Source organism: Clarias gariepinus, chromosome 1 (genome assembly GCF_024256425.1).
Source record: "Clarias gariepinus isolate MV-2021 ecotype Netherlands chromosome 1, CGAR_prim_01v2, whole genome shotgun sequence".
Lineage (NCBI taxonomy): Eukaryota > Metazoa > Chordata > Actinopteri > Siluriformes > Clariidae > Clarias > Clarias gariepinus.
In genome coordinates, this window is record NC_071100.1 from 16,039,966 (window position 1) to 16,062,215 (window position 22,250).

At 38.5% G+C, this 22,250-nt stretch overlaps 2 protein-coding genes across 2 annotated transcripts; both read left to right on the forward strand.

Annotated features, from left to right (window-relative positions):
- The first annotated feature begins 7,012 nt into the window (after positions 1 to 7,012).
- LOC128520413 (protein mono-ADP-ribosyltransferase PARP11-like) lies at positions 7,013 to 14,392 on the forward strand. Its single transcript, XM_053494648.1, has 7 exons — positions 7,013 to 7,123; positions 7,196 to 7,310; positions 7,469 to 7,544; positions 7,671 to 7,743; positions 13,128 to 13,267; positions 13,892 to 14,049; positions 14,124 to 14,392. The coding sequence occupies exons 1-7, from the start codon at positions 7,013 to 7,015 to the stop codon at positions 14,390 to 14,392; spliced, it is 942 nt and encodes a 313-aa protein (XP_053350623.1).
- A 2,984-nt stretch (positions 14,393 to 17,376) lies between these two features.
- LOC128520420 (protein mono-ADP-ribosyltransferase PARP11-like) lies at positions 17,377 to 21,950 on the forward strand. The gene is made up of 8 exons (XM_053494658.1): positions 17,377 to 17,487; positions 17,561 to 17,675; positions 17,840 to 17,912; positions 18,024 to 18,099; positions 19,434 to 19,567; positions 20,955 to 21,112; positions 21,187 to 21,531; positions 21,870 to 21,950. The coding sequence occupies exons 1-7, from the start codon at positions 17,377 to 17,379 to the stop codon at positions 21,453 to 21,455; spliced, it is 936 nt and encodes a 311-aa protein (XP_053350633.1). The 3' UTR covers positions 21,456 to 21,531; positions 21,870 to 21,950.
- The last annotated feature ends 300 nt before the right edge of the window (positions 21,951 to 22,250 follow it).

A 22,250-nucleotide genomic window follows, 5' to 3' on the forward strand; every position in this document is an offset into this window, starting at 1 on the left:
CAGTGCGCAACCACGACATAACAGAACATAAAATATGGTGTTGAGGTAGTGGGTAAACATAAACGTTCTTTAAAAACAGCAGCAAGAATTGAGGAATTAGTGCAAAAATTAGTCCAGTGATGATCATTGTGCAAAAGATAAACAGTGAAGCATTTACAGGTTGGTGTGTACGATAATTTGGTGGTGTAGGTCAGTGTGTCTGCACTTGTGTTGATTAGTCAGTCCAGTCCCAATATTTTGAGGTAGTTGAGTTAAGCTGTGTGATAATGTGTGTGTTTGTGTGTGTGTGTGTGTGTGTGTGTGTGTGTGTGTGTGTGTGTATCAGTCCAGTCCCTTTTTGTTGAGACGGATGGCTTGTGGAAAAAAGCTGTCTGGATGTGTGTGCGCGAATGCTTCGGTACCTTTTTTCAGATGGCAGGAGTGTGAAGTGTGTGTGAGAGGGGTGTGTCCGATCAGCCACAATGCTGGTGGCTTTGCGGATGCAGCGTGTGGTGTAGATGTCTTCAATAGAGGGGAGAGAGACCCCGATGATCTTCTCCGCTGTCCTCACTACCCATATGGAAATGTTTATTAAAAAACACCTGTGATTCTTATATGTTTCAACAAAATATTGTAAGGGTCATATATGTTGCAAAAACCACATATGCAAAATGCATAATATTTATGTATTTTCAGTCATATATGTTATCTATGTCCTACACATGACTAAAGCCTTATTGATTTTTATGATGCTAAACAGTGTGCTTTAGTTTTCTAAATTGGATTCTTCTCCACTGGTAAGAAACCTTCACTCTGTCTCTCCTTCCTCTGTGTCTTCCTGCACCCTATCATCCCTCCCAGACCCAGACTCCTTCTCCTCTCTACCACTAGAGACTGCGACTGAAACTTTTCTTTCCTCTCTCCTCATCAATAGATCTCCTTTGCCCACTGTCATCTAAACCAAGGAAGACATCTTGTCCTGCTCCTTGGCTATCTGATGTACTGCGCAACAACAGGGGAGAATTAAGAACTGCAGAGAGAGGATGGAAGAAATCGCAACTTCTCATCTCATCTCTTACCAGACTCTTCTCTCCAAATTCTCATATGATGTGACTTCTGCCAAAACCACCTTCTTCAGAGAAAAGCTGGAAGCCTCTGCACATGATCCTGACAAACTCCACAACATTTTCTCCACACTACTTAACCCACCGACTCCTCCTGCCCCCTTCCTCTCTGACTGCTGACGATTTTGCCACATTCTACGATGGGAAGATTGCAGCAATCCGCCAGTCCTTCGCTCCCAACCAAACTCCTACAGCAGAACCTCAGGACCTTCCCTTCCCTCCCTTAGCAGAATTCTCCAACCTGTTATCTGATGAGGTTCAGCAGATCATCTCGTCATCTAACCCCACCACCTGTTCATTAGACCCAATCCCTTCCACAATGCTCCAGGCCATCTCACAAGACATCCTTCCCTTCACCACAACCATCATTAACCATTCCATATCATCTGGTCATGTTTCTGCTGCTTTTAAGAAGTCAAGGGTTATTCCCATCCTCAAGAAACCCTGCCTGGACCCATCAGAAATTAACAATTATTGCCCGGTATCACTTCTCTCTTTTATTTCCAAAATTCTTGAAAGAACTGTTTATAACCAAATGTCTCTTTATCTCTCACAGAACAACCTTAATGATCCCAACCAATCTGGATTCAAAGTGGCACATTCTACAGAGACTGCCCTTCTGTCAGTCACTGAGAAGCTCCATGCTGCTAGATCTGCTAAACTATCATCTGTCCTCATCCTCCTGGACCTGTCAGCTGCATTTGACACAATGAACCACAAGATTCTATTATCTATTCTTACAAGCCTTGGAATTTGTGAAACAGCGTGGCAATGGTTTGCTTCTTACCTAGAAGATAGGTCATATGAGGTAACATGGAGGGGATCTACATCTGCCCCACGTAGACTCTCTACTGGTGTCCCGCAGGGCTCAGTACTTGGTCCTCTTCTGTTCTCCCTCTATACCTCTTGGTAAGGTCATATCATCGCATGGATTTTCATACCATTGTTATGCAGATGACACCCAACTTACTCTCTCCTTTCCTCCCTCTGACACTCAGGTTTCCACCCGGATCTCAGCATGTCTGGCAGACATCTCATCCTGGATGGCTGCTCATCAGCTAAAGCTCAATCTCAGTAAAACAGAACTGTTGTTTATCCCTTGTGACTCATCCCCATGTCAAGACCTTGTGATATCCCTGGACAACAACCAAATCACTCCTTTAACCACTGCCCGCAATCTTGGGGTAACCGTGGACAATCATCTGTCATTTTCCCCACACATCGCTAACCTTACTTGCTCTTGTAGATTTCTTCTTTACAATATCAGAAGAATTCGCCCATTTCTTTCTTCACAGGCTACTCAGGTGCTTGTTCAGTCCCTTGTTATTTCAAGACTGGACTACTGCAACTCACTCCTGGCAGGCCTGCCTCTGTCCACGATTCGTCCTCTGCAACTGATCCAGAATGCAGCAGCACGTCTCGTTTTTAACCTTCCCAAGTTGTCCCACACCACACCACTCCTCCGCTCCCTGCACTGGCTTCCTGTAGCTGCCCGCATTAAATTCAAAACACTGATGCTTGCCTACAAAGCTAAAAATGGCCCAGCACCCACTTACCTCTCTGCTCTAATCACACCACGCACTGCACCACGTTCCCTCCGATCCTCCAGCACTGCTCGCCTCATTCCACCATCTCTCAGGGATCGAGGGCGGCATTCATCCAGGCTCTTTTTTGTTCTGGCACCTAGGTGGTGGAATGAACTTCCTCTAGATGTTCGTACAGCTGAGACTTTGACTATCTTTAAACGACGACTCAAGACGCATCTGTTTCTCCAGGACTTAAATTAACCCCCCCAAAAAAACCCTCTTCCCAGTTGTGTTGGACTAATGGCACTTAGTTATTAACCTAGTTAACCCAGTGTAAGTATGTATCCAATGATGTAAACTTTAAAGCACTTTTTGTACTGTAAGTCGCTCTGGATAAGAGCGTCTGCCAAATGCCTAAATGTAAATGTAAATGTATTCAGGGTATTTTGTTTTTCCTGGGCAAAGTTCTGTTTGCTATCAAGTTGGAATTGTACTTATGAGGAGTATAAATTGATTGTATGTCACTTTGCTTGAGTTGAAATAAAAGTGGTCCATTGCAAATTTGTATAAGTCATTGACTGAAATCGTATAAAATTAGTATATGCAGACATATCTTAATATTGACTTAAATTATGTATAATAATTATATGTAGATTTATAGTAATTTAATTGCTGTAATATAAGGAATTAGGTGGAATCATATAAAGTTTGAAGAGCAGGCACACAATTTCCCTATTAAAACAATATGAAATCTGTATGAAACATAAACAAAATGTAAATAAATTCTATATGACTTTTATTAGATTAGCATACAATGCAGTATAAGAACTTTACATTATTTGTATATAAATATTAGTAATTTCCTTTATTTTTTACTAATACCATACATATTTGCACACTATTGTCATGTAAAACTCATATAAGACTTCATACAGTATTTATATATGACCCCAAAAATCCCCTACAAGTTGTATGTGTGCTTTTTAGTATTAAAGTGGCCATAATCGGTCTGATTTTGCATCAGACATGTATTGGGCTTGCATGAAACATAGAATGTAATTCTGACCTGTTTAAGTAAGGAATATATATGATTGCTTTATATGAATCATGCAGGTTTTTTTCATATGGGTATCCGCTGTAGGGTTTTGCGATCCGATATGGCACAATTCCCAAACCAGACAGTGATACAGCCACTCAGAATGCTCTCGATAGTTCCTCTATAGAAGGTGGTCAGGATCGGTGGTGGAAGCTGGGCCTTTCTCAGTCTTTTCAGAAAGAAGAGACGCTGTTGGGCTTTCTTGTGTAGGGAGCTGGTGTTGAGGGACCAGCTGAGGTCCTTCTCTAGGTGGACACCCAGGAATTTGATGCTTTCGACGATTCCCACAGAGGAGCCGTTGATGCTCAGCGGAGAATGGTCGCCTCATGTCCTCCTAAAGTCAACAACCATCTCCTTTGTTTTGTCAATATTTATGGTAACATGCACCTGATCAGGTGTACCTACCAGTTAGTGTAAGATTTATTGCGGTGCATGTTAAAATTGAGGGTGATACAGCCCTGTCTTAAATTGGAAAAATTAGAATTTTGGAAAAATTGGGTCCCATTTCCCATTAATTGCACTAAAAAGTACAATAATATTATTAATATTTATAAATAAATATAAAAATGATAGGGGCACTAGATGCAGGTGACTAGTTACAGGTGACACATTGACTAGACAGGCTGATGTTGCCTGGAATGCACTGTCACAAATTTACACTACAAATGGACAGGTAAACCCCAGTCAGCATGATCACAAGATCACTGTCAGCATACTGTATCTGCCTAATGCAAAACATATTAATATATTTCTTCCATAACAATAACTAAAATCACAGCTCGCTTCTCACTAACATGGACAATCTCAGCCATTTCAGGACAAGAGGGGAAGATACTGTCACAGCCTTTCTATTTAATCAGATTAGATTTGAACAAATACAAAGGGGAGCAATATTTGGATGGGTCTAAATTATTTTAATATTTTACTCACAAAATACATTGGGTGTAAAGTAAACAGAAATCATAAAGAAGGAGAATGCACTTTTTACTCTAAATTTAGCATTAAACCTGAACTACAGACATGTTTTTAATAGATTTTCTGTAACAGCAGATATTACTATCTGACAATAGAGCTGATGGTCAGGACTTTAACTAGGCCACTCCAAAGTCTTCATTTTGTTTTTCTTCAGCCATTCAGAGGTGGATTTGCTGGTGTGTTTTGGGTCATTGTCCTGCTGCAGCACCCAAGATTGCTTCAGCTTGAGTTGACAAACAGATGGCCGGACATTCTCCTTCAGGATTTTTTGGTAGACAGTAGAATTCATGGTTCCATCTATCACAGCAAGCCTTCCAGGTCCTGAAGCAGCAAAACAACCCCAGACAATCACACTGCCACCACCATATTTTACTGTTGGTATGATGTTCTTTTTCTGAAATGCTGTGTTACTTTTACGCCAGATGTAACGGGACACGCACCTTCCAAAAAGTTCAACTTTTGTCTCGTCGGTCCACAAGGTATTTCCCAAAAGTCTTGGCAATCATTGAGATGTTTTTTTTAACAAAATTGAGACGAGCCTTAATGTTCTTTTTCCTAAAAAGTAGTTTGCGCCTTGGAAATCTGCCATGCAGGCCGTTTTCGCCCAGTCTCTTTCTTATGGTGGAGTCGTGAACACTGACCTTAATTGAGGCAAGTGAGGCCTGCAGTTCTTTAGATGTTGTCCTGGGGTCTTTTGTGGCCTCTCGGATGAGTTGTCTCTGCGCTCTTGGGGTAATTTCGGTCGGCCGGCCACTCCTGGGAAGGTTCACCACTGTTCCATGTTTTTGCCATTTGTGGATAATGGCTCTCACTGTGGTTCGCTGGAGTCCCAAAGCTTTAGAAATGGCTTTATAACCTTTACCAGACTGATAGATCTCAATTACTTTTGTTCTCATTTGTTCCTGAATTTCTTTGGATCTTGGCATGATGTCTAGCTTTTGGGGTGCTTTTGGTCTACTTCTCTGTGTCAGGTAGCTCCTATTTAACTGATTTCTTGATTGAAACAGGTGTGGCAGTAATCAGGCCTGGGGGTGACTACAGAAATTAAACTCAGGTGTGGTAAACCACAGTTAAGTTATTTTTTAACAAGGGGGGCAATCACTTTTTCACACAGGGCCATGTAGATTTTCTCCCTTAATAACGTAAACCTTCATTTAAAAACTGCATTTTGTGTTCAATTATGTTATCTTTGACTAATAGTTAACGGTTTTTAATGAGCAGAAACATTTAAGTGTGACAAACATGCAAAAGAATAAGAAATCAGGAAGGGGCAAATAGTTTTTTACACCACTGTACATAACCAGAAAGTTTGTTTTTGGAACCGAAAGTTGAGGTTATCCACTAACTTACTCTTGAACTTACTAGGGTATGTCACATAACCTGCTTTCTGCAATACCCCCCAGGAGTCAAGGGGGAAAGGGCACGATGCAGCGACATGAGGAATTCACAAAAGGCAACTTAACAGATGCACGACAACCCGAGAAGCTAAACACCAGACTAAACACAAGACTATTTATAAGGAAACAAATGAGCCACCTCGGTTCCAATCATTGAGTGCTCCAATCACCTGACCGAGGTGCATTCTGGGAAACTGTGTTCAACTTAAAAGAAACCAAAGGAACACAAAAATGGAGTCTGTGCGCATGGCTCCCTCTGCTGGTATTCCGTGACATGTGCACTATTAGTTAATAAAATGTTTTATACCAACTAAATCAGTTTTTGAATTAGCCGCTTTGTGACAATGACAATTGTTAAAAGTACTACACAACAGTATAACCGTGATGTTCAAAGATGCTGGCAAAAATGGAGGACAATAGACTTATGTTTGTAAATATTGTTAAATTGTTGATTATTGTTTAGGGGTATCTAATTTTGCCACAAAAAGTTTTTCTTTCTAATTTTTCCTATGGATTTAAATTATTATCTACAATTTATTTTTATAAAAACCTTTTTTTCTCATTTTAATAAAGGTTGCCAATAATTCTGGAGTTAAGTGTATACACAGTATGTGTTGTACAGCAAAGAGGTCTATTGTCTTATGTTTGTGTGTGTCCATGTTACATACATAAGCTGCAGTCTATGAACTTTGTCAGCATCTGGAAACAGCATCTGTTAAACAGTTTAGGCTGGAAAACACACAGATGATGTCTGCAATAAATGTTCCCTCCCATCAGTGATGTCAGTACAGGAGTGTCTGTTGCTTCCTCTTTTAATTGTCTCACCTGGGCCAGTTAAGCTTGCCTAACTGCAGGAAGTTTACAGTGCTACCTCAAATTTTATAGGAATTTTTTTAATTTTTTTTATTTGATGTCATGTTTGCTGGTTGGGGAGGAGAGGATGATGACACTGAACCTATGGACACTTCTGATTACCCTTGGTACTGGTACTACCAAGCAGAGTGTGGCATTTGGTTCAGAACTGAGGTATTGTCTCATTTAATTATTATTTCAAAGCTCTTTCCTCCATGTCTTGATTTAACAGGTTTTCCATTACAGGATGATCCAGTGAACCCCATTAGCAGCTCAGAACTGGAAATGTTTTACCAAAAAAACCCATATGGAGTAATTTATATCAAGACAGCAGCAGGGACCTTCAAAATTGATTTCCATGGTAAAGTTACTTCTCAGGTTGATACTTAAAAGTAATTTTTGTGGACCATAAATATGTTTAAGAATAAATGAAAATTGAAGAGTAATTATGCTAAAACGATACAAGTTATTTACATGATTTAAAAAAAGGATAATAACATTTATTTTTACTAAAATCAGGGTTCCAGAAGACCAACCCAAGGACAGGACAGACACAAAAATTAAAACGTTCTTTATTCACTAAGCATAAAATCAGGTCTGTGCATTTACACTTGCTTACATTTTCTTAAATTAAAGCTTGACAACTTGCTTAATGAGTTAATTTTGTTTGCTACCTTTATCATGAAATGAAAGTGAAAGTCTCGTTTTTCTAATGAAATAGATGCAAATGTGTAGACCAGGCTCTATCTGTACCTGATCACTGGGAGAAGATGGATGCTAAAACACCTTATAAGGTACAGCTTATGATGGGAAGAAAAACTACATATTTTAGTCAGGTTTGGGGATGACTTTAGGGCACATACAGTTACAGAGAAGCTTTAATTAAATCACTGCTTGATCACTGGGAAATGACAAACTTTCCATAATTTGGCTCTAATTTTTGGCTTTTGGGTATCATGAAATTATGTTTTTTGTATGGTTATGGGTAATTGGCATTTATCAAAATACATACATGAGCACACAGACAATTATCATAAAAAAAATTATAAACTCAGATGAAATTTTATGTTATGTTTGCTGTTTGGCCTATGCATTTACATTTTTTTTTCATATTTCATATTCTCATAAATGGCACCAAGTGTTTGTGCCTGTGTAAATAATATACACCAATATTCAATAAACACAGTTTTGGTTATGATTTAATGATCTATTATGGGATGATGATGAAGTGATTTAAGTCAAATCTTCAATAACACAAGACAAAAATATTTACAATTACTTTGTTAATATTTGCAGTTGTTTATTTAGGACATTTCTGCCTCTAGTGTTCAGGAGGAATGATATACTGTACTATTTTTCTTATGTGTGTATGCATGTTTGTGTAAAACGTTTTTTTTTTTTTTGTTGTTGTTTTGTTTGATTTGTTTTTTTTATATACAGTGGGGTAAGTAAGTATTTGATCCCCTACAGATTTTCTAAGTTTGCTCACTTACAAAGAAATGAGGGTCTATAATTTTTATCATAGGTTTATGGTAAAGGATTGAGAGGGCACTGGTGGCTCAGTGGTAGGCCAGTCAGTGCCCAAACCCCAGCCCCTGGATGCAGTGCCGGTCCCAAGCCTGGATAAAAACCTGTGCCAAGTTGTAGTGCGGACTGAATATTCCGCTGTGGCGACCCCTTGCCGGGAGCAGGGGAAAAACCAGCAACAACAATACAATAATTCTGCCTCTCACAGACTGGTTATGTGCTCTTGTGGTACTGTACACATATTAATTTAAGAAGGTGCTCCTAACAACAATGTAGTATGTGCATAAGAGACACCTGTCCACAAAAACTCTAACTTCCATTTAAACCTCACCACCATCAGTAAGACCAAAAAGCTGTCAAAGCTAGTCAGGAACAAGATTTTAGACCTGCACTAGGCTGGAATGGGCTACAAGACCATTAGCTAACACTAGATTTACTAAGCCTGCGCAAATTTGCGTAAATTCCCTCGACCTCACCCCTACTAGCACCCCTGCTAAGTTTTTTAACATGCCGTCAGCTCCATTGTTCTCTTGCTTTTGTTGTGCAAACACCCTTTACCTGTAAGGCCTGGCTAGCTTAAACAAAGGCAGGCCAAACCTTTGTGTGTGACATGGAAACCTTCAGTAATGCCTGCCGTATTTAAACAAAAACACACATTTACAATATATAAATACACAAGTCTGTTTTATTTTAAAGTGTTTCATTTCTCCCATCATCCAAAAATGGCTCCATCAGATTCATGACCACGGTCTCTGCCAGCCTCTCTTCCTTCTGACTACTGGGGTCCTTTCCCAAGTAAGAAGATGCATTGCAGACATATTTGGTCTCCAAATCCGTGGCCATCCAGAACTTTATCTGGCTTGGTTGCGATATACTGTATGAATAGACAAGGAACCTAGGTAGGGAACAGCTGTTCATCTATGGTCATGGCTAACCTTACTCGCTCTTGTAGATTTCTTTTTTACAATATCAGAAGAATTCGATCATTTTTTTTTTTTTCACAGGCTACTCAGGTGCTTGTTTAGTCTCTTGTTATTTCAAGACTGGACTACTGCAACTCACTCCTGGCAGGCCTGCCTTTGTCCACGATTCGTCCTCTGCAACTGATCCAGAATGCAGCAGCAGTCTCGTTTTTAACCTTCCCAAGTTCTCCCACACCACACCACTCCTCCGCTCCCTGCACTGGCTTCCTGTAGCTGCTCGCATCAAATTCAAAACCCTGATGCTTGCCTACAAAGTTAAAAATGGCCCAGCACCTACTTATCTCTCTGCTCTAATCACACCACGCACTGCACCACGTTCCCTCCGATCCTCCAGCACTGTTTGCCTCATCCTACCATCTCTCAGGGATCATGGGCGAAATTTATCCAGGCTCTTTTCTGTTCTGGCACCTGGGTGGTGGAATGAACTTCCTTTAGATGTCCGTACAGTTAAACCTAGTTAACCCAGTGTAAGTATGTATCCAATGATGTAAACTTTAAAGCACTTTTTGTAAGTCGCTCTGGATAAGAGCGTCTGACAAATGCCTAAATGTAAATGTGTTCTCCTGGAGTGAAACTCTCAGCACAGTTCTTGTTGAAGCGTGTCCAGATGTCGGAGATTGCAGCAAATTTGTCTTTTTTCACCCGTTCTGCCCGCATGTCCTTGTCATCAAATTAAGGTTGCTGCATAATTAAAATGAATCTATCTCGGGGCATTGCCTCTTTGAATACTGGCACCAGAAGGTTTCCTGACCAGCAATCCACAATGGCACTTCCATCAGTTCATGAATTGCCAAATTCCAGGCCAACTCTGTTCTGCGGGCTTGATGGACCATACACTTTTTGATGGTCTGCAGCATTCCCATGTCTAACAGGCAAAGAATGCTTTGGAGCACGGTTGTAATTTTACGCTGTCGGAAGATAAACAAATAGAGAATGATAAATTTACATTAACCTCACTCTAAATGGGTTTATATAAATATCATATGTACTATGGCAATGACAAACCTTAGCAGACTCTGTGGGTTCAGCTTGCACAGTGAAGCACGAGTGATTTGCTACTGCACTGGGCACTCCAATGTCTTCCTCTACCCACACAGTGCCATCTTTTGCCGTCTGGCTCAGACAGTGCTTCCCAGTACCACGGTGCATCTTCCATGGAGGCATGTTAGGTTCTTGTTCCGTCTCCTTTTCAGATTCTTCCGAGGAGGTATCAGTGGCCTGCTGGACAAATGAAATCTTTCCTTCATCAGACTCTGCTTCGTTCATTTCCTGAAGCCAGACCAAAGCCTGTTGCGCAAAGAGGTTTTTCCTGCGTGGCAGTGATACGGAGGCCTTCCTAATGTGCGTTCTCAGAAATGCGAAGAAGAAATTATTCTCCCGCCTGGATCGGTCTGCTTTTATGCACAGCACTGTGCTGTAGTCATGCAATGCCACTCCCTTAAATACACAGTCACAAAAGAAAAACAAAGCAACCATTAATGGCCCTATATGCAAGATTTCACCTCATGGAGTAAGAATAATCATGAGAAAAATGAGGGACCAGCCCACGACTACATGGGAGGAGCTTGTGAATGATCTCAAGGCAGTTGGGAGCACAGTCACCAATCAAACCATTGGTAACACAATATGCCTGCATGGATTGAAATCCTTTAGCGCAGCAAGGCTTCCCCTTCTCAAGAAGACACATGTACAGTCCCCACAGTCACTACAGTCCCTACAGCCAAGCACGGAGGTGGGAACATTATGCTTTGGGGCTATTTCTCTGCTAAAGGTACAGATTGACTTTGCTCCACTGAGGGGCCAACGGATGAGGCCATGTGTTGTACAATTTTGGATGAAAACCTCCAGAAGATGGGTTTTGGATGGGTTTTCCAGCATGAAAATTACCCCAAACATACTGCATAGGCAACTAAGGAGTGGCTCAAGAATAAGCACATTAAGGTCATGGAGTGGTCTAGCCAGTCTTCAGACCTTAATGTCTCAATCCTTCTGTCTCAATCCTTAAACCTATGATGAAAATGATAGCCCCTTCATTTCTTTGTAAATGGGCAAACTTAGAAAATCTGTAGGGGATCAAATACTTATTTCCCCCACTGTATATTTGGAACTAGTGCTCAGATAATTATACCCGTATCACTGCTGTGCTCAAAAGAAATACTACATCACAACGCTAACGGCTTTATTTTTAAAAAGACATGTTTGGGTAATTTATTTCACCCCTGGCGGTTGTAATGGGTTCATTGAAATACTTTTACATATATGCAGTATCACTTGGAACTTTCCATGTGATTACTCACCATAATCAAATATACCCTGCTCATCCAAAGAAAAAAAAATCCTGAATTTACCTAAGCAAATTGGTGAGAGCCTTCCACTGGATACTTACTACAGTGCTTACTACTGTATGTTTCAGCTGGCAACCAGTTATTATCCCATACTGATGCAATGAGCAGCTTCTCATTTCCTAAACAACAATGCCAGAAGACATCCTGGTTTTGGCAAAGATGTTACTTTTTATCAGAACAGTCAGATTCTTACCTGCACTCGCAAAGAAAACAACTGCGGAGATTTAGAGCATTTACACATGCACAAGGTGAAGAGAACTCAAAAGACTGGAACTAATCAGCTGTGTAGCTTCATTGCTAAATTGAAAAAAAAAAAACAAGGCTTCAACTTGCTAGGATTGTGGATCATTGTAGAAAGGTCATGTGGTCTGATGAGTTCAGATTTACCCTGTTCCATCGGGTAGGAAGAGGTGGATAAAGTGAGGCAGCCATCATGTCTACTGTATTACAGTACATATCGTAGGGGCCTGTGGGGCATTGTTATAATATGAGGTTGTTTTTGTTGGTCAGATCTGGGTTAAGCAATGGTATGTGCCTAAAAAATGTGGTCAGCTGACTAACTAAATATATGGAATAACCATTTTTTTCCAATTCATTGATTTTTTTTTTTTTATTCTTAGGGTTCAATTCTTGCTTCAGGTTTGTGTACATGGAGTTTGCTTGTTCTTCCGGTGCTTGGTTAATTTTCTCCCAAAGACATGCGAATTAGGATAATTGGTGTTGGTAAATTGCCCTAAATGTGTATGTGCCCTGCAATGGATTGGTACCCAGTCCAGAGTACAGTATAACCTGCATTGTGTCTCCTAAGTCTCCTGGGATAGGCTCCAGGACCCCTGTGACACCGTATACATGATTAAGTGGTACAGGCAAAGAGTGAGTGAGTTATTCAGGGAGGATGAGACATCATTTTCACATACGGATTGCCACCACATAGTGCAGACCTTAACCCCATTGATAATCTTTGGGACGTGTTGGATAAGACTTTACACAGCGCTCCCACTCTCCCGTCATCAATACAAGATCTGGGAAAAAACATTAATGCAACCCTGGACAGAAATAAATGTTGTGACATCACAGCTTATCAGAATGATGCTACAACAAATGTGTGCCATAATCAAAGCAAAAGGCAGTCCAATGAAATATTAGAGTGTCTGACGTTTTTTTGTTTTTTTTTTTGGCTGGCAGTGTATTTTATATAATTTTGCAACGTTGACTATTTATTTGCCATTGCAGTACTAAATGCGTGTGGTCATAATGCCTGCTTTTTTTTCCTTTTTAAAAATTCTTTAAAATCATTAATCTATTATCTCTCTTCTTTTTAAGGCTTTTATTGTGGACAGGCAAACAAGTGAGTTTAAAAAGGTAGAAACGTATGTGCGAGAAGTTGGTCTCCTGCCGAATACTCTGAATATCTATTTTATTTACAGAATACAGAATGTTGACCTCTGGGAGCTGTACTGTAGGTAGGTACGGTATCAGTCAGATTTCCACATACTTGTTTATAAACAGACTATTATTTTTATTGTTCCGTATTTTACAATAGTATTTCTTAATTCAGATCCTGGAGCACAAACATCATGCACATTTCATGCTCTTAATTCACATTTCCAAAACTTAAAGAATGCAAGTTAGTAGAGAGAACTGTTATTCAACAGCATGGGTGAAAGTAGGCTAATACAGTCTACAGTACTGAAAGGAGGAGGGAGGAGCTGCCTGCCAAAACCCACAATCAAAGCCAATCACAAAAGCACTTTCAGCAAGAAAACAAAGCTGATAATGTTATGTCCTTTTAACCAACACTTCTGAACCATCTGAGTTGCTCTGCTCACAGCTATTGTGGGCTACAAAACTAACTAGTTTCTAACACAGGGCAGAGCAAAATAACATCATGATCAAAAATCATGATCTATTAATAATATAAAGCGGTTATAGGGCCATTATGTTATCATCAGCTTAGCTTACAATAGACACCACAGTCGTATATACATTATGCATTATACAAAGACAAACAGTCCAGAATGTTGAAAAATTTTAATACCAGTGTATTCATTCAATGTTTTCGATGTATTCACCCTTTTCCTTTTTAGGAAAAAATCCCAGCTAAAGAGGATAAAAGGTCAGTCACACATTGAAGAACGATGGCTCTTCCATGGCACAGGCATAACCAATGTGCATGGTATTTGCTTGTACAATTTTGACTGCAGAATATCTGAGTCAGTAAGATCTGGTAACTTCTATGGCAAAGGTAAGTTGAGTTTGATATTTTGTTATCCTAATACTATATCCAGTTGTTAACAAATGTTATAAATTTTCTTTTAGGTACATACTTTTCCATACATGCAGCCTACGCAGACAACTACAGCAAGGCCCGAAGCCAGGGACACAGAAATGGGACACGAATAATGTTTCTTGCTCGTGTCATTGTTGGGAATTACAGAATTGGGCAACCGGGTTTCTGTAAACCTGATGGTGATCAAATTGAAAATATACATGACAGCTGTGTCGACAATACTTTATATCCCAAAACTTTTGTTATCTTTAATTCTAACCAGATATATCCGGAGTACGTGCTGGAGTATGGTGAGTAATAGGGTGAAAAAATATTCATGGGAGACACAGAAACATTACTGGTCTGTTGATTTTTGGATATAAAAGGTAAGAACAAAATTTGGACATTTAGCTTAATTATTATTATTTGCTTGAATGAAGAAGAATGTTAAATAATTTAGATTTATTCCTTAGATTTATTTATTTAAACTAGATAGATAATGAGATCATTAGATTTCTTATTTACAATGATCCAAATAAGCAGCTAACAGTTGCAACTTTACTTTTTAATACTTGAATATTAATGATAAGAAAATAAATAATTGCATTTTTCTTTGACTGTTCATCCACATTGGGTTCCACATTGCATGGCTTATTTTGTAGACAAAATCATTAAACAAAAAAATAATAATTTCACTTCATATGCACCTGCACAATCCCTAATCTGCAGGATCTTTAGCATTTAACTTCAGTCAAATAGTCCTCGATGTCAGTGTCATGATTGTTAGTTTTTAAATACAAACTATGTTAAATAAATGTGTAAATCATCATATCTACGCTGATTTTCAAAGATCGGCATATCTGCAATAACAAAACCCATACTGATCAACCTCTACTAATCATTTAATAGTTATATAACTGTGTAAAAATAAAGATTTTCAAATATTTTTACTTTTTGTATTTTTGTTCTATTATTCCAAAGTAGAAAAATGGATTGGGGATAAAATCCAAAAAAGTAAATGTGTGAAGTCAAATATGGATTAATGTGTGGGTGAATGACTGAACCTGCTGGCAAAGGGGAGTAGGCTCCCAGCCTGCTGCATACCTCTCCAGCTGGTTCACATGTCTGCATGTGGTCATCACCACATTCTCTGCTAGGTCAAACTGTATTTAACCAAAGCAAAAACAAGAAGGTACATTCAATTTAAAAATTCTGAAAATTCATCTAAATAGTTGTCTAAACAAATGTAGTTTATTTCCTTGTTTTTCTGACAATAGAAATGGTTTTATAACCCCTTTTAGACTAATACATGTCAACAATTATTATGTTTCTTGAATTTCTTTCGATTTTGTTGCTTTTTAAGACAATCAGACAATTCTATTTAAGTGATTTCTTGATTTAAGAGGTTTGGCAGTAATCAGGCCTGGGTTTGGCATTTGAAATTTAATTCAGCTTTCCAAAAATCACAGCTCATTGAATTGGATTACTTCTGGTAGATTACTTTTTCACATAAGGCCAGGGAAGTTTGGACAGCTTTTTTCCCCTGAATAAATTAAATTATCCTTTGGAAATATTATTTTAAATGTGTCAAGGTATCTGGGAATTTGCACATTAACTTCTGCTTCTAACTAAATAAAAAAACAATTAGCCAATGAGAGGGGACACAGGGATAAACTCCAGAATTACTTTTTAATTCTTGTGTCTGACAGCTTTGCATGTTACACAAGAATTGTACAAAGTGAATTCAACTAGAGTGGTCAATAACCTTAAATAATAAAAAAAAAAACATAAAGTACATCACTACTTCTGATAAAATGCAAACAAATGTGAACAAATACAATCACAAAATAATGTAAAATAAGCTTAACACTTACTGAACTATTTCATAAATGGTTTAAGCAAACATGTAATACACGCCAACATGTTCAATTTTTTGTGAATAGATGGAAACTACACTTAAACAATTATAGCATATAAAGTTACTGTTTCTCTCTCATATTGTGCACTATAGTAATTTAACAGTAAATAGCACAGATCCAAGCAATAATTAGTCCTTCATTTAAGTAAAGAGCGGTATTATCATACAATCAGCGTCCCTCCCTGAGATGACCAGCAGCTGGTGTGCCTTCTCGTCTCATGCAGTTTCTTGACTTACACTCAGTATTTTATACACTGAATACAGTACAGTATACTGTTACCTTATACTTACCAAGCCGTTGAAACTTTGAGGTGGTGATTCTCTGGCGCAGATGGTGCTTGTACGTTAAGCCTGTACTTTTGCCCCACTAGTGACTGTAAGGTAATGCATACTGGGAGGTCATACTCTGGTCACGTCACCATTGTTCCTTAACAAATGACTTCGGCTCCACTATTAAACTTATTTAAGCTGCACACTATTTTCTTGTGTTGTTTTTGTTTATTATTACTTTTTTATGATGTTTTATTTGATTATCTCAATCATTTAAGTGTGACAAATTTGCCAAAAAAGTAAGTACTTTCTCACTGTATGTGTTAGAATTATTTTATATAAAAAGGGGTTATTTCTACTTTCTTCCTCATAGATCTGATATTAACGTTTTAAATCCTTCCTGCTGCTATCTTCCTGTCTCCTCTTGCATCTGTTTTTAAAGGTGCGGACGCTCCCACGCTTATTTTCTCAATCTCTCTACAGTACTGTATAAGTCTCTCTCTTTCTCTCTCTCTCTTCTTCCCCCTCTCCCCCTAACTCGAGCCTAAATCTTGTGAATCGTCTCTGGAATTCTTCAGGATCTCACCAGGACATTTACAATGGTTCATGTTCTTTGTAATAACATGTCAATGACACAGGTGTTTGGTCAAAGATATAATTCAATTTAATATATTTGTATAACGCTTTTAACAATTGTCATTGTCGCAAAGCAGTTTTACACAATTAAAAGAATTATTTTTGTATGGAATTATTTTGTTTTAAGTTTGTATGGAATGTGAATGTGTATGAATCAAAATGGTCACATAGTCTTTGGTGAACAAGCCGAGAGCGACAGTGGCAAGGAAAAACTCCCTGAGATGGTATTAGAGATGGAGTGAGCAAGGAGCGATAACAAATTAGGCACACGCCCATCACAGGCACACGCAGTGATGCATGGTTTGGGCGGTTTAGGCTGGAACACATAAGATGTTGTCTGCAATAAATGTTCCCTCTCATCAGTGATGTCAGTAAAGGAGTGTCTGTTTCTTGTCACCTGTACCAGTTAAGCTTAACGAACTGCAGAAAGTTTAGAGTGCTACCTCAAATTTTATAGGGTATTTTAATTAACTACCACCATGTTGGCTGGTTATGGTGGACAGGATTATGACACTAACCCTAGGAACGCTTACAATTATCCTTGGTACTGGTTCTATGAAGCAGAGAGTGGCGTTTGGCACAGAACTGAGGTATTGTCTCCTTTTTATTACTGTTCCAAAGCTTTTTCCTAGCTGATTTCATGAAAAAAAAAATCCTTTACAGGATGATCCAGTGATCCCCATCAGCAGTTCAGAACTGGAAATGGTTTTTGCTAAAAACCCATATGGAGTTATTAACATCAACACAGCAACAGAGATCTTCAAAATTAATTTTTCTGGTAATGTCACTTCTCAGGTTAATACTTAAAAGTACTTTTGTGGACCAGAAATATGTTTAAGAAAAAATGAAAATTAGAGCTCTTAGAGTAATTATGCTAAATCAATACAAGGTATTTACATGACTTTTAAAAAGGATAATAACATTTAGATTTACTAAAATCAGGGTTCCTAAAGACCAACCTAAGGACAGGACAGGCACAAAAATTAAAATGTTCTTTATTCATTAATCATAAGATCAGCTCTGTGCATTTACATTTTATTTTAATTAAAGCTTGACTACTCTTGCTTGCTTGATGAGGTCATCTTTATCATGAAATGAAAGTGAAACTCCTGTTTTTCTAATAAAATAGATGCAAATCTTTAGACGAGGCTCCATCTGTACCTGCTCACTGGGAGAAGATGGACGCTAAAGCACCTTATAAGGTACAGCTTATGATGGAGCTGCCCAACACATTATTAAAACCGGAAAGGATAATATTTGAGCCACAATCTGAAAGGAAGAAATGTAGTTTGATGAAAGATCACTTAGACATTTGCTAAATTCAAATCATAGTCGAACTCATGGCTATGTTTAATAATGAAAGTAGGAGCATTTACACATGCACAAGGTGAAGAGAACTCAAGGGACTGGGACTAATCAGCTGTGTAGCATCATCACTACGGCTAATAGGAAAACAAGACTTTTTTTTTTTTACAGAATTACCCTGTTACAGAGTGATGGGCACATAGGGTAGGAAGGGGCCAATATGCCTATATTACATACCGTATAAGCCTGTGGGGCATTGTTATCATCTAGAGTTAACTAGTTATTAACCTAGTTAACCCAGTGTAAGTATGTATCCAATGTTGTAAACATTAAAGCACTTTTTGTAAGTCGCTCTGGATAAGAGCGTCTGCCAAATGCCTAAATGTAAATGTAAATGTAGAGTTGTTTCTGTTGGTTAGATCTGGGTTCAGCAATGGTATGTGCCTAAACAATGTAGTCATTGACAACCTAAATATACAGAATAATCTTTTTTTTTTCGATAAATAGATTTTTTTTTTGTTCCCTGATGGCAAAAGTATATTCCAGAATATTTCAGAGAGGGCGGCATGGTGGTGTAGTGGTTAGTACTGTCGTCTTGCACTTCCAGGGTTGGGGATTCAATTCCTGCTTCGGGTTTGTGTGCATGGAGTTTGCTTGTTCTGACCCGTGCTTGGTGAGTTTCCTTCCACATTCCAAAGACATGCGAATTAGGATAATTGGTGTTTCTAAATTGCCCTTAATGTGTGTGTGCCCTGCAATAGATCAGCGCCCAGTCCAGTGTACAGTATAACCTGCCTTGTGTCTCCTAACTCTCCTGGGATAGGCTCCAGCCCACCTGAGTGCAGACCTTAACCCCACTGATAATCTTTGGGATGTGCTGGATGAGACGTTACACAGCGCTCCGACTCTCCCATCATCGATACAAGATCCTGGAAAAAAATTCATGCAACTCTGGACAGAAATAATTGTTGTGACATTACATAAGCTTATCGGAATGATGCCACAACAAATATGTGCCATAATCAAAGCAAAAGGCAGTCCAATGAAATATTAGAGTGTCTGCTTTTTTTTTTTTTTTTTTTTTGGCTTGGTATGTATTTTATATAATTTTGCAATGGTGACTACTGATTAGCCATTGCAGTACTAAATGCTGTGTGATCATAATTTCTGCTTTAATATCTTTTTTAAAATTCTTTAAAATCATTAATCTATTATCTCTCTTCTTTTTAAGGCTTTTACTGTGGACAGGCAAACAAGTGAGTTTAAGAAGGTAGAAAGGTATGTGCAAGAAATTGGTTTTCTGTGGGAACCTCTGAAATGTATCTACAGAATACAGAATGTTGACCTCTGGGAGCTGTACTGTAGGTAGGTACAGTATCAGTCAGATTTTCACATACCTGTTTGCATACCATATTTTACAATAGTATTTCTTAATTTAGCTCCTGGAGCACAAACATCATGCACATTTCATGCTCTCTATTTAACAATTCTAAAACTTAAAGCAGGCAAGGTAGTAGAGAGAACTGTTATTCAACAGCATGGGTGAAAGTAGGCTAATACAGTCTACAGTAATGGAAAAATGGGAGAGAAGAACCCACATTCAAAGCCATTCGCAAAAGCACTTTTACATCTGATAATGTTATGTCCTTTTAACCAACACCTCTGAACCATCTGAGTTGCTCTGCTCACAGGTATTGTGGCCTACAAAACTAGTTTCTAAGACAGGGCAAAGCAAAATAACTGGTTAAACAAACAAATAAAAACATTATGATCTATTAATAATAAACACTATTTATTATGATATCAGCAGCTTAGGTTACGATAGACACTACAGATGTATATACTGTACATTATGCATTATACATGTAGCCTGGCGAAAATGAACCAGCACAGGACACAGAAATGTCTTTTGGGGTTTTTTATTCTGAAAATAAAAATTGGGGTTTCATAAAAATAAAATGATAGTCTCTGGGAATCCTCCCCTACTGTATACGCACAATCACAACCTGAGAGGCGTAGCAACTGAGCCTCAGCTCCTAGTACAAATACATTTCAAATTGGAAACTAACCAAAATTGCTAGCACCAAACCATTAAAAGAAAAGAAAAAACAAATGCTGTTCATTTAAAACATACAAAAATAACTGTGGTGGCTCTTCCTGATAACACAACAGAAATGACACATTCCACTGTCAACACTCTTACATATCACAGTGTTCGTATAAAATTTACTTTATACCAATGAATGCAAAATCTTCCCGAAATACTGACTTTTCATGCATTCACTTAAGCACAGGTTATCTGTTGGCAGACTTCTTCACGAGTCACACTGTAAACATTTCCGGACAGATCTGTTGGCATCCAACATAAACAACAATGGTAGCCACTAACATCCAACACTATTTCTTTATAACACACTCTTTAACATTGTCAACGAAAGATTTTGATGCAACAGGCACACTTTCCAGCATATTTACCTGATAAAACAATCAGATGCACCTGAAACATAACGTGCTTCGATTGCTGCAGCCGACGGTCTGTCTTCCTGTGTTTTTTCTTATTCACCTGTACCGCTCCGTATCCCCAAGTGTGCCCCCCAAATGGCAGTGCCATCTAGTGGCGAACATAGAAATTACATGTACTATTCCCACCTGGCTACATACATTATACAGAGCCAAACAGTCTATGTTGAAAAATTTTACTACCAGTGTATTCATTCAATGTTCTCAATGTATTCACAATTTTTCTTTTAAGGAAAAAATCCCAGCTGAATAGAATAAAAGGTCAGTCACACATTGAAGAACGATTGCTCTTCCATGGCACAGGCATAACCAATGTGGATAGTCTTTTCTTGTACAATTTTGACTGCAGAATATCTGAGTCAGTAAGATCTGGTCACCTCTATGGCAAAGGTAAGTTGAGTTTGATATTTTGTTATCCTTATACTATATCCAGTTGTTTATAAAAGTTATGAATTTTCTTTTAGGTACATACTTTTCCATACATGCATCCTACTCAGACAACAACAGCAAGGACCGAAGCCAGGGACACAGAAATGGGACACGAATAATGTTCCTTGCTCGTGTCATTGTTGGGAATAACAGAATTGGGCAACCGGGTTTCTGTAAACCTGATGGTGATCAAATTGAAAATATACATGACAGCTGTGTCGACAATACTTTATATCCCAAAACTTTTGTTATCTTTAATTCTAACCAGATATATCCGAAGTACGTGCTGGAGTATGGTGGGTAATAGAGTGAAAAAATATTCATGGAAGACACAGAAACATTACTGGTTTATTTTTGGATATACAGTACATATGTAGAAGGTAAGAACTAAATTTGGAAATTTATCTTAATTATTATTATTTGTTTTAATGAAGAAGTACAGTAAGTTAAATAATTTAGATTCATTCCTTAGATGTTAGACTGACCACCTTAGATTTTAAACTAGATAAATGATTTTAATGATTGCAAGGGGCTTTACCGATTAGACTATCAATTTTTATTTTTCATAAAATTTTTAATTAGACTACCAATTTAAAAATTTTGATGACATGCAGTGAGACCGAGCTCTTTCCAAATTTTGCATAAATTTTAAATCTTTATCAATGTCGTAGCTAATACTCACTCACTCATCTTCTACACTGCTTTATCCTATATTCAGGGTCACAGGGACCTGGAGCCTTTACCAGGAGACTTAGGGCACGAGGCAGGGTACACCCTTTACAGGGTGCCAATCCATCACAGGGCACACACACATACTCACTCACCCATTCAAACACTACAGGCAATTTGGGAATGCCAATTAGCCTAACCTGCATATCTTTGGACTGTGGGAGGAAACCCACAAAGTACAGGGAAAACATGCAAACTCCATGGACACAGAGACGGGATTCGAGCCTGGCCGGGAATTGAACCCGGACCCTGGAGGTGCAAGGCGACAGTGCAAATCACCACACCACCATGCCGCCCTTGTAGCTAATATATTACACTTAATTACATAGAGCACAAATTGGACTTTCATAATGTGGCAGATATAAATGTT